General features: G+C 41.8%; 1 protein-coding gene across 4 annotated transcripts in view; it reads left to right on the top strand.

The window, feature by feature from the left end:
- Positions 1-13,014, top strand: part of bnc2 (basonuclin zinc finger protein 2) — a 201,657-nt gene that overhangs the window by 28,665 nt on the left and 159,978 nt on the right. Inside the window, exon 2 of one of the 4 annotated variants that reach the window (XM_061770811.1) lies at positions 2,152-3,374. The exons of the other annotated variants lie outside the window; for them this stretch is intronic. Within the exon in view, the coding sequence (XP_061626795.1) occupies positions 3,372-3,374 (3 nt within the window). The 5' untranslated portion in view covers positions 2,152-3,371. The remainder of the gene's footprint in view (positions 1-2,151; positions 3,375-13,014) is intronic. 4 annotated transcript variants of the gene reach the window in all.

Below are 13,014 nucleotides of genomic sequence, written 5' to 3'. Positions count from 1 at the left end.
GAAATTTGCTGAGGTTGCAAGGAGCCCCCTCGGAGGCCACACGGAGGAGGGACAATCGGGCCCAGTCCTCTCTGCCTGCGTTCTTTTTTCCCCCCGTCGACTTTTTTTTTCTTTTCTTCTTAACTTCTTTTTCCCCGTTCTCTCGTTTCCTCTCCCAGTGTCTCGTCTGTGTCCAGACTGCCAGGATGCACGGGTCCTCAGGGTGTCCCGCTCTTGGCTCCAGTCCTTCAGTCCACAGCCCTCCAATAAAGTCGCAATGTTACGAGTGAGACTCAAGTCGAAATATTACGAGAAAGAAATGTCTAATTCAACGAGAATTAAGGCTAGATGTCATGAGAAAAAAGTTGTAATCTTAGAAAAAAAATCCTAACAACAAGAGAAATATCAGGCTGTTATGATAAAAAAGTTGTAAACTTATGAGAAAAACATCACTATGACATGAGTCAATATTTATATTACCAGAAAGTTTTAATAAAGTAATTTTCAGACAAAAATGTCATTTATTTGGACTGAAGTTGTAATATTACCAGAATATTATTAAAATAGAAAGTCATTTTATGAAAATAAACGTGTAATATTCCCATAACAATTTGATTAGAAAAAAAGTCCTAATGATTGAGAAATAGTCCAAATTTTACTTAGAAAAAACGTTTTCAGAGAAATAGTCAGAATTTTAACCCAAAACATTTCCAACATCGAAGTAATTCTGGAAATAAAGTGCTAAATGTTGTTAAAAGTCAGAATTTTATATGAAAAAGAAACACTGCTATAAAAAAGTTATAGTTAAGTTAACTTAATAGTTAGTTAAGCTTTTTTTTTTTTCAAGTGAGTAATTACTGTATATTCTGAGAATAAAGTTGTAATGTTATGAAAACAAAGTTTGGATCTTACATGTCAATCATAATCATAATGTTACAAGCAAGAGAAAAAGTAACCTTAACAGGATGATTATTATTTCTTTTACAAGATTAATTAGTTATATTCTGGGAATAAAGTCAGAATGTTTTGAGAACAAAACTCGGAATTTCACGTGAAAAGTCATTATATTACCAGAAAAAAAGTCCCAATTTTACAATCTTAGGGTTATTTTATTGGAATAAATGTCATATTTCCATGAGAAAAATAATTGTACGTGAATAAAGTAGCACTTTTAGGAGAAGAAAAATAATACTTTTTAAGAGAAAAGGCATAGTAGTTCCAGAAAAAACAGACGACAATTAAGTCACGTCATGTTACGAGAAAAAAGTCAGAATTTTACGTATTGTACTTTTATGTGAAAAGTGCATCGTAGAAAAAATGTTGTAATATTAGCAGATTTCTTTTATTTTTAAATGTTAGGTGAAATTTTTTTTATCCGAAAAGTCCTCCATCCTATCCCGAGAATCATCGTAATGTCGTGAGAAGAAAGTGTGAATGTTTGTGGACGCACATGTCCTCGGGGTGTCTTGATCTATCTTGGCTCCTGTCCCTGACCATAGAGCCCTCCTCGACCCCCCCCCCCCGCTATGCCCCCACCCCCACACTTCCTCCCTCCTCCGGCTCCTGAGGGGGAAAAGCCAGTGGGGCCATCCACTCCTGAGCTGTCCATCAGCACGGGTGTTTACTCGCGGCGTGACAGGCCGACACATCTGGAGCGCATATTCGCAAGTGTTCACACTTGCTGCCACCAGACGCATTCCTGCAACCACCCCCCAGTCCGCCGCCCCCCGCAGCCCCGCCTTCCTCACGACGGCACCCGCTTTGTCGTTAACGGCAGGCTCACCTCGAACGTTTAGGGACGCACGCACAGATTTGTTCCCGGATTCCCCCCCCCCCCCCCCATTGCTCTTTTTTGCCCCTCCGGCACTTTTTCAGAAATTGGACCAGCAAGGAGGGTGGAAAGACGGGGGAGACGTTTTTGGGGGAACAGGGGGGCAAAAGTCAGACATCTCCCATCCACTTTCAGTCTCCATCCCTTCCCGGTGAGCACCAACTAATTAGAATCAGGCCACCCCTGGTTGCTCCATTTTTTATTTGATTTTTTTTATTTTTTGGGGGGAAACCTGTGACTACTAGGTCTGATGAAGTGACACGCTTTCTTTCCTCTCTCTGCTGCCCACCCTGTGCGCCCCCTCGTTCATCCTCCCCTCCCCACCCTGTCTGTTTTCTCAGCATTCCTGCGCTGCTGTGTGACTGTGACGGCTTGTCATCTCGCAGGAATGTCCCGCTCTCCCACCTCGTCGCTGCCTTTTTGGCGCACAGAGTTTGCTTCTGGTTTCATACACACACACACACACACACACACACACACACACACACACACACACGCGCACGAGAGACACTCTCAAAACGCTAGCTGCGTGCAGATGGCGTCAATCAGGCCATCATTTTCAAATGTCATATTTTCATGCGAATGAAGTAGCAATATTACTACAATGCAGTGAGGGAAAAAAAAACTTTTGGAAGAGGGGGGTGGGGAGTTGTTAGCAGAAAAAAAAACACGCTATAATTTTATGAGAATAAAGTCATAATATTAGGAGAATCCATTTATATTATTACCAGACAGTCTTTAATAGTACACAAATACTGGAAATTTGTTATGTTACCAGAATATTTGTGATTACACAAGAAATAATGTTGCAAACTTACGAGAAAAACAGCCTTAATGTTCCGACAAAAAATTATTGTTATCAGAAAAAGTTGTACGATTCTGAGGATGAGGTCATTTTAGGAGAAAAAAAGTTAGTCTTCTTGTATGAGAACAAAGATGTCCAAATATCTGCACGTATGCGGAAAGGCCGAAAACCAACATTGAATGCCCGTGACCTTCGATCTCTCAGGTGGCACTGCATTAAAAACCGGCATGATTTTGTTAAGGGTTATTGCCACGTGGGCTCAGGAACACAACAACAACAACAACAACAACAACAAAACATTGCCAGTTAGCACAGTTCTTTGCTACATCTACAATTGCAAGTTGCAACCCAGAAACATAAGAAACGCCGCCGTCCAGCTCCTCTGGGCCCGAACTCATCTGAGATGGACTGACGCAAAGTGGAAAAGTCTGCTGTGGTCGGACGAGTCCACACTGTAAATAGTTTTTGGAAATCGAGACCTTGTGTCCTCCGGGTGTTTTTGTTGCCTATGGATTTAATTTCCTTATGTTTCATGTCTTGTTTCCCTTTATCTCTTTTACTGCTCACAAGGTTTTCGTTTCCACCTGCTCTCGTCACCCCTATGCCTTGAGTCGACCAATCAGCTCCCTCCAGTCACTTGTGTCTTGTCCAGGTGTGCCTCGTTGTCTCGCCAGTTTGAGTCGTAATTAGTTCCCTGCTTTCTTTCAGTCTGGGGCAGATCATCGTTGCTGCAAGTCACATTTCCCTAGTTTTGTCATGGTGAGTGTTCTGTTTCCTTGTGTTTCTTTGTTACTTTTAATCTTGATTTTTTTTTTTTTTTTTTGGGGGGGGGGGGCTTTTTTAATTCCGAATTACGATTTTTCCACATACCTTGTTTGCCTTTTTGTTTTTGGAAATAAATTAGTATTATTTTTAGATTCATCCGACCTTGCCTCCACTTTTTGCCACCAACATCAGCACAAAACCTTGACAATGATGAGATTAAAGTCGTAATGCTGTTGGAAAACGAAAATGATATGACATAGTTACAATGATACACTTATAGTGTTCCGGGTTTGTGAGAATAAATTTGTAACACACAGACACGAGATGTGTAGTTTTGAAACGCTAGCCGCGTGCAGATGGCGTCCATGGGGCCGCACACCTGCGCTTGGCGTGCGTCCACCAAAAGCACAACCGCTCTTGGATAGCTGTTTTTGTTTCGATTGTACAAAGTTATTCTATCTTACGATGCTTGTGGTAGAAAGCTGCCGTCGCCGTGTGCGGTAAAGTTCTGCTGATTAAACCAAGAAAAAAGGTACAAAGGCTCAAGGCTAGTCGCCCTAAATGATACATAGTCGCCCTAAAGGATGGCAGCAGCGGAATAAGTGACATTTACTGTGACTTCAGAAAATGATTAAAAAAAAAACACCATTTAAATTATGAGAATAAAGCCGTATTACAAGAAAAAAGCTCACATTTTGTGACAACAAAGTTGCAAAATTACCAAAATATTGTAGTTATCGTAGTTATGCTGCGAGAATTGTTCTTGTTATATACATATATATAATTATGTAAGTAATATTATGAGAAGACATTTGGAAAGGTCATGAGAAAACTTAATTTTGTGAGAATAAAGATGGAATTTTCATAATCATCATTGTCATCGTTTTGCAGTTTTTTAAGAAAGAAGTTGTACATTTTGTAACAATAAAGTTGTAATATTTCCACAATATAACCATAATTTTACGAGAAAGAAAGTTGAAAATTTTCTGAGAGTAAAAGCGTAACATGAGAATAAAAGTGTAATTTTATGAGGGGAGAAAAGTAATATTACAAGAATAAAGTTGGAAAAGTCATGAGAAAAAAGTTGTACAATTATAAGAATAAAGTTGTAATATTACAACAAAAAAGTTTCATAACTTTTTATTTAATACTAAGACAATATTATGATAAGAAATTGAAGATTTTATGAGGAAAAAAGTCATAATAAGACAAGAAATTGTTTGCAATATTATGATTAGGATACATTTTGCGATAATAAAGTCATAATATTGTGAGAATAGACAAGAAGACAGTTTTAAGACATAACAGTCATGTAAGTTGGAATGCTATGAGGGGAAAAAAAGGACTGGGATAGTTTTATGTTTGTGTGTGTGTGCGTGTGTGCGTGTCTGCGTACGTCTGTGTGTGTGTAAGATAGGAGTGTTTAAGGAGCCTGGGGTCTCCGAAGGATTAATGGTGGCAGGCCAAGCAGGGTAATCAGGACGGCGGATAAGTCCTGGTCATCCAGGCGTTGAGCTGAATAAACATGAGAGCCCCGTGATATCTCCTATACACACACAAATGATCACACACATGCACATACGTCAACCGGATCTAGAGGGAGCCCGGCTCGTTCCAGAGGATGATGCCAATCAGGAGGCAAAGGCACACACGCACGCACATGCGCATGCGCACACACACACACACACACACACACACACACCAAACCACACATTATGTTCCTCATCACATGTCAGTACGATAAAGTTTGGCCACAATTTCCTTTTCTCGCTTTTCATCAGGGATTTATGTTGGTCCTTTTAAGGCACACCTCAAAGAAACACTGGATTCTTCTCTTAAGTAAAAACAAACAAACAAACAAACAAAAAAACGCTGTTGATAGTTGGCTGTAGGGTTAGGGAGTTAAGGTTAGGGTCAGGGTCAGGTGAGGGGGATTAAGGTTAGGGTTGGGTTAGGGAGAGTTATGGTTAGGGGGTTAGGGTTACAAAAACACCATGCTCCGCTTAAACACGGGTGAAAAAATAAACACCGCACCTCAAATAGATGCCACTTGCTACCCCAATCGATGCCTGGTACTCCTATACGGTAGCGTAAACGCCCAATAACCCAATAAAAGCCTTACCCTTAACGATATGTGATACTTTCTCCATTTGAGTAAATAAACAATTCCCTGGCCACTATATGAGGAAATACAGTACAGTATATCTGTGTGCGTGCCAGGAAGGGGAAAAAAACAGTAGAGCTCTGCGTAGTCTATGCTTCATGTTCTGGATCAGCTCTCACATTTCACTCTGAAGGCAAGCTTCACTTTATTTAACGTTGAAAGACCTTTTTTTTTTTTTTTTACCCCCCCTTCAATAAAACATATGTTTTTTGTAAAGGCTCCTATGGGAGAAAAGTAAATGTGGAAGCATGTGTGTTACCGTGCATGAGCTCGTACATTCAGGACACACCGGTGGCCGTGCCAAGACAAAATATTGACCGTGGCTGCATTCCCGCTTCTGCTTTTTGCCCATAATAAATGATGCAGATTAGGAAAGTAGAAACACATTGGTTGATAAGCAGCATCACTTATTATTGCAGTCGTGCGCGCGCGCGCGTGTGTGTGTGTGGCGACTCACACACATGCACAATGTTGTAACTTGTGGTCTGTGTATGTTTAGAGCTGGTGGGTGGAGGTATTTGCGTGCGCTGCCAAGTCCCATTCGAATGCATGCACAGTAGGGAAGCGTCCCATTATAAACACACATGGCCGTGCGTGAGTTCACATAAAAGTTCGACGTGTGAGAGCCGAGTTTAAAGCAACAACACATCACAATGAGGGTTTATTTTTTGTATTATTATTATTTTTGTTTGTTTTTGTTGCAGGGCTCCTCCTACGGCAGCGAAGTTGAATTGACTTATGAGATTCATGTTGAAAGCACTGCACATAACATTAGCACTGACGCTAACTCAGCTAGAGCAGGTTCCTGGCTGCTCCACCAATATTATCATCAGTCGCCATGACTTTGGCAGAGTTTATTCTACAGTACGCCCCCCACCCTCACATTGTGGCAAAAATATACTGTACGTGATATCAAAATGAATAACACAACAACAACAACAAAATGCGAAATAGTACCGTGAAAAGTGAACTGCGATATAGCTCTGGTATAGCACTGTGTACCTACGGAGCAGGGGTGTCCAATGTTAAATTTCCCCAGGGCCCCCGAGCATGGGCTTTTGGGAAATCCGTCAGAACCCTGTGGACAAATAATTTCCGATGGTGAAACTTTGTCGACCCCCACAAGCCCCTCCCCCTCAGCGACTAATAATATTCCGTGGCGGGATGCCCTTCAGGAGGCTTACGTATGGGGGCCCAGGTTCTGGTGCTACACCCCTGATACCAATTGCAAGCATCAGCATGATTTGAATGTACTATATTGAGCTACAGTTATCACATATTTTTGTTTTACAGCTAAGCTAAGCAAGCTATGTGCTAACAGAGCTTGTTACACACATCTTGAAATAAAGGGTCTGATCTTTTAAGCATGCAACAACGTTTGCGCAAGCACTACGCATCACTCTGAGTAACATTAGCATTGCTACTAGCTCTAACACAACATGAATGGGGTCCTGGCTGGTCCACCAAAATTACGATCGATAGAAGATAATCGGTTTCCACGGCTTTGGCACAGCGGCTTTAAATCTTGACTTTCCACCTTGCTCCCTGGGCTGGCGTGTTGCCTTGGGAGGACCTCGTCCAGCACCTGACTAGACAACCCACCCAAAAAAAGGCATCACCTCCTCCCGCTCTCGTCCTGTCCCTTTCTTCTTCCCATAACAAATAACAGAACAGAATTCCCCTCGCTTCTCCCCCGGGGGATCTTCATCACCGCTCAGCCCGGCCGGCCGGTCCCCCCTCTAACCCAGGAGGACTCCCTCCTCGCCTCGAACGCTTCAACAGCTGTGGCGGGGACGCACTCCTACAAAAAAACAAAAAACAGGTTCGACAAACAGGGCGGAGGACGCCACCTAGCACGAGGCCCCTTCACCTGGCCTCCGCGCCGCACCCTCGCAACCGAGATGACCTACTGGGTATAATCAAAGGGGAAGGTGTGTGTGTGTGTGTGTGTGTGTGTGTGTGTGTGTGTAATGCTCGTATCGCTTCTTCTTTGAAAGTCTTGGCAGCAATGTTAGTGGAAGTCCCCAGCATTTGGACACAGCCCACGTGTGTGCGTGTACAAGGAAACGGACCATTAGAATGTACTGGAACAGGGACAGGATGAGCGAGTGGGAGGTGCTGTACAGTATTTTGCCTCACATAGCAAATGAAGCCATTAAAGAGGAATTCATGCATAATCGTTTGACTCGAAAGTCGAACATCAAATGATTCGCTGGCGTGGGTTCCGCGCTTTCTTTGGTATTTTTTTTTTCTAAGCGATGCTTAAAGAAGGACGTGAAGGGGGAAAATGTGACTCTCAAGTCAAATTATTCTCTTTTTCCAAAAGAAGAAAGTGTGAAAGGGGAAGAAACATTTATCAATGATCAATTCAGAAGTCAAGCCTTCTTTTTAGGGGAGAAATGACTAAACTTGAACAAAGTATTCAGTTTGTCTTTTGTCTTTTATTCCAAAAGAACTATGAGGGGTGTTAAAAAGAACAAAAAGTCAGTTCTCAAGTATGGCTTCAGAATTCCAAAAATCTTTTTTTTACTGTAACTATTGGACTCCAAAGTCAAACATCAACTTGTTAACTCGCATGGATTTGGCTTTTTCTTTGACTTTGGTGTGATACTTTAAAAGAAGGCTATATTAAGAGGAAGGTTTGAAAGAAGAGAATGTATCAGTAACAAAATATAGATTCAGAATTCAAACTATTTTGGTAGAAAAAAATTGTCGAACATCAAACTTGTGTTTTGCTTTTTCTTTGGCTTTTTTTGGCAACACATTCTAAAAGAAAAACAAGTGAAGGGAAGAAGAACAAGAGAAACATAATTAAAACATTTTAAATATGACAAAATTTGAACATAACGATTAGCTCGGGTTTTGCTTTTTCTTTGACTTTTGTGTGCCACGTTTACCCAAAGAAGACGAGGGGTGGTATCAGAAGAATGAGAGAAAGAAGAAAAAGAATATATCAATGACCAAAGAGCATTTTTGAATCCAAACACTTTTTTTGTGAAAAGTATGACTCTAAAGTCCAACATCAAGGGATTAAAAAAGAATTTCTTTGATACTCATTCCAAAAGAAGTGAGCGGTGTTAGAAGAACGAAATCAATATTTTGGGGGGAGGAAATGTGACTAAAAGCGAACATCAAAGAATTTACTTAAGTGCGGTTTGTCTTTTTCTTTGGCTTTTTTTTGCCACGCTCATTCCGAGAGAAGGACAACGGAGTTAAAAAGAAGATGTCAAACATATCAATTCAGAACTCAAACACTATTTCTTAGGTGGGGTAAACAACTAAAAAGGCATACATCAAATGATTTACTTGTCTCGGTTTCGCTTTTTCTTTGGCTTACTGGTGCCACTCATTCTGAAAAAAAAAAAAAAAAGGATGACATGAATATCAATATCAATATCAATTCAGAATTCAAACACGAGCAAACGTTTTCAGCGGGAGGTGCAGCAGTGTCTGTGTGTGTTGAGACACACCTGGCTGCTCTGAATGGAGATTGTGGAAACATTATAAGGCTGCCGGCCCTGAACCGGCGTCTGCCTCCCTCTTTTTTGCTCCCCCATCTACTCCACCCTTCTCCCCTGTGGACGGCTCTGCTACTGCCCCCCCCCCCCCCCCCCCCCCCATCTGTCCACATTCCTTTCACGAGGATACCTCTCCATCGTGTCCCAGGAGTGTGTGCTTGTGTGTGTGTGTGCGTTGAAGTGGGTGCCCTACAGGCCTCGCCTCTGGTCACTTTATTAAAGTGTGTTTTAATTTACTCCTGTGAGCTCTGTGACACACACACACACACACACACACACACACACACACACACACACACAGACACACAAGGCACAACAGCGTCTCCTGGGACATGGCTTATTAACTCTGTTACTGTCCGTCATAGTATGTGCTCACGTGTGTGTGTGTTGACGTTGCGGGGAGTATGACAAAACATCCAAAGCACATTCCTCAGTTTGGACACACACACACACACACACAAGCATGCACACGCACGCACAGACACACACACACACACACACATGCATACACTGTCATAGGTGTCAGTAGCATGGATGAGCAGAGAACATGTAAACATTCAAAATATCTTCCTGGTGACGTGCACACGCACGCACGCATGCACGCGCGCGCACACACACACACACACACGCATGCAACCCATAAACCTAAGTGTTTTTTTTTGTGTGCGTGTCTGTTTTGGATGCTGCACAGCAACAACACATTTAGCAACGCGATTGACATGAACGTCCTTAGCTAGTCCTCGTTGGAACTGTCATAAAAATGTCAAATTAAGTTCATCATTCAACTCCAATGAGTATTTAAATACAAAGATGAGTGACGCATGTCATTTTCATAATCGTCACATGAGTGTAAAAACAAGTACGCCGGTGTGAGATTTTAAAAGTGTCAACCTTGACTTTGATAACAAGTGAGAAAGTCTTTGAGCTTTTGAGGTCTCTCGTCTCCCCTTTCTCTTAACCTTGATGCTGAACACCGTGGTTGCGTAAAAGCGAAAGAAGTAAAACATGCACAGATTTAATCCTAAAGTGCTTGTGGAACTGAAACAATAAATGACGTGACATGACGTGAATTTTTGCGCAACTTTCAAGGCACATTTTTTTCACCAAAGACTTTGGTTAAACATTGAATTGTGACACTTTTTCTGACTCATATTTTTCAGAAAATGTTGGTCAAATGTCAAATTATGAAACTGCATATAAAATTGTGCAACTCTGGAGATATATTTTTAGTACAAAAGTCCCTGTAATGTAAAAATGTCTTCTAAATTACACACACAGAGATGAGTGTTGTTAACAACCCTGCCAAATATGAATGATTAAAAAAAAAAAAAATCAAGTATATAAAATTAGACTTCAAAATCCTGAAAAATCAAGCCATTTTCACAGCTCTCAAACGCTGTGTGCGTGTCCGCTGAATGTGTGAAACCACACACCTAAAAAATGGCTACCATTTTTTTTAATGCCTACACATGTATGAACATGTTTGGAATATATCCCACCGGGTCATCACTGGGCTTTCCACACCGTAACGAGAGGCGCTAGCCAGCAGCTAGCTCGTGACCTAACATGCTTGGGCCTGCTAATAATAACTAAGTAACCAACGGAAAAACCACTGATGCGAACAAAGGCGCTTAAGTTCTTGTGTAACTGAAATGGTGAAAAACACTTTATCTCTACAGTAGTTCTCAGTCTTTGTATGTTTTCAGCACTTATCTTCCAACATGTATAATGTATTCAGAAAAAAAAATAAAATCTATGAAGTCACTTTACAGGGTCTTTAAGGTAGTATTCTTTAAAAAATAAATTGTGCAAATATGAAAAACAGGCATATTTCACCCAAACTGAATGAATCTTGGTCAAACTGTGCAACTACTTTAGAGGCATATTTTTCTCGCAAATCTGGATTGAATATCTACTTCTGCTACTTAAAATTCTGATCAACATCAAATTGTACAAAATTAGCAATGTATTTTTTTCAGAAACCTTTGGTCCAGTTTGACATTGTGCAACTTTAGATACATATTTTTACTGAAGATATTTGGATACGTATCGAATTTGGCACCTTTTCATGCGTTTATTTGCGAAAATGTAGTTGAATTGTGGACCAATTTTGGCCAAATATTAAATTGTGTGACTTTACAAGCATATGTTCCTTAAAAATGTGGCCAAATATCAAATTGTGCTACTTTAGAAGTGCTTTTCCCAACAATTGAAGTAATGTATCAAATTTTATGAACTTTGTGAACCATATTTTACAAGAAAATGTTGGTCAAATACCAAGCCGTGCAACTTCAGATACATTTTATCCCCACAATTTTGGTCTTGTGTGACTTTAGCGACTTTTTTTTTTTTTCTTTTCTCAAACAGCAAATTGTACGACCTCTGTGGGTTTATATAGGACCCCCTGCATGTTCACCGAGGAATGACTCCCCCATATTGCTGCGGCGCCGTACGTCTCCATCGTCTATATTTCCTCCATAATTGATGTTTCGCAGGGGCCCTCTTGTAAATTATTCCGAGCTTGTGCGTCTCGCTATTAAATATGAAGAGAGGAGCTGCGCTGCGTCTCCAAAGGGAAGGCGGAGGAGTGGTGTCAGCCTGTCCTGAGGTCTTGCCCGGTGAAGCTCGGGGCGGCCCCCCCCCCCCCACTCAGCCTTCCTCTCCATGGCAGAGGCTCCGGGGCACAGCCAGAGGGCCTTTTCTGTGTTGCTGTGTTTGTGTGTGTGTCACTACCTATAAGAATGCATATGAGTGTGTGCGATGATGGCGTTTCTGTGCGTCCTTGGACCTGAACTGGCCTGTTGAACACATGTCACTTGTTTGTGAAAAATGTATTACGAGAGCTGTAAGGGCCAGCCGGAGTGAGGGGGAGATAGAAGTGAGTGGTGGAAGGGTGGGAGTCGGGGGCACAGCTGTAGGGGATTAATGCCCAGAGTGGAGGAGTCAAAGCTGGAGGAATGTTCCCCAGCGCCCCCTCAGGAGGGAGGGCCTCAGATGGGTCCTGCACTGCACAATCTTTACCTGCATTAGAGAGTAGAAAGAGTTTGTTGGGCTGGATAGTGTGTCTGTGTGTATGTGTGTGTGTTAGTTGGTGGGGGTATTCCATCTTTGTCAGCCCCCCCACCCCTCCACCCTTTCCTCAAGGCACTTTGGCAATGATCGGGCCGAGTTCACAAGACTTCTCCTGCACCTCCCCGCCTGCTTGCAGTGTCACATTCTTTGTCTTGTGAGGGCTGTGATTTATGGACGGACACAGGAAGTCGTGTATGTGAGGTTGTGAATATTTGTGTGTTTTTGCGGGTAACTGAAGTTGCAGGCACCGGAAAGTAAGAGGGACAACGGAAAACAATCGCAACCTTATTGATCAATACAGAATATTCATCGAGTGAGCTTTGGATTGTAGGCAATTGGGCTTTTGGGTTTGGTTCTACGGGGGTGTCATTTTCCCCCCGCAGGCCACACTGTAGTCATCGCTTCCCTCAGAGGGCCATTATGACTGTGGAACCATATAAATGTGTAATCGCCTTATCATATCATTATCTACACAGTGAAACCTCAGTTTTCATATGCCCTAGTTTTCGTAGGATTTGTTTTTCGATTTTTTTTTTTCCCCACCAAAATTTGGTCCCAGTTTTTCTATATCCACTTGAAAATATCCACACATCTGCCTGCCTGCATTACTCCAAACCTTCTTCTGTTAAAATGCTTGCAAATTCTCAAAGTTAACAAAAGTGAAGACAATTTGAAATTTTGGTCCAGAATAAGTAGACGCGCATGATTTGCTCATGCGGGCCAAATGAAATGAAATGGCAGGCCAGATCTGGCCCCCAGGCCTCGAGTTTGACACAGTTCCATTTTTCTGTTGGTCCAAAATCTAATGGTCTGACTTTAGATTTGTATTTTACCCCAAATTGTTGCTTCAATATCAAATCGTGCGACTTTGAGAAACACA

Source organism: Phyllopteryx taeniolatus, chromosome 4 (assembly GCF_024500385.1).
Source record: "Phyllopteryx taeniolatus isolate TA_2022b chromosome 4, UOR_Ptae_1.2, whole genome shotgun sequence".
Taxonomy (NCBI): Eukaryota; Metazoa; Chordata; class Actinopteri; order Syngnathiformes; family Syngnathidae; genus Phyllopteryx; species Phyllopteryx taeniolatus.
Note: the sequence above shows the minus strand (reverse complement) of the source record. Positions and strands in the feature narration are given on the sequence as shown.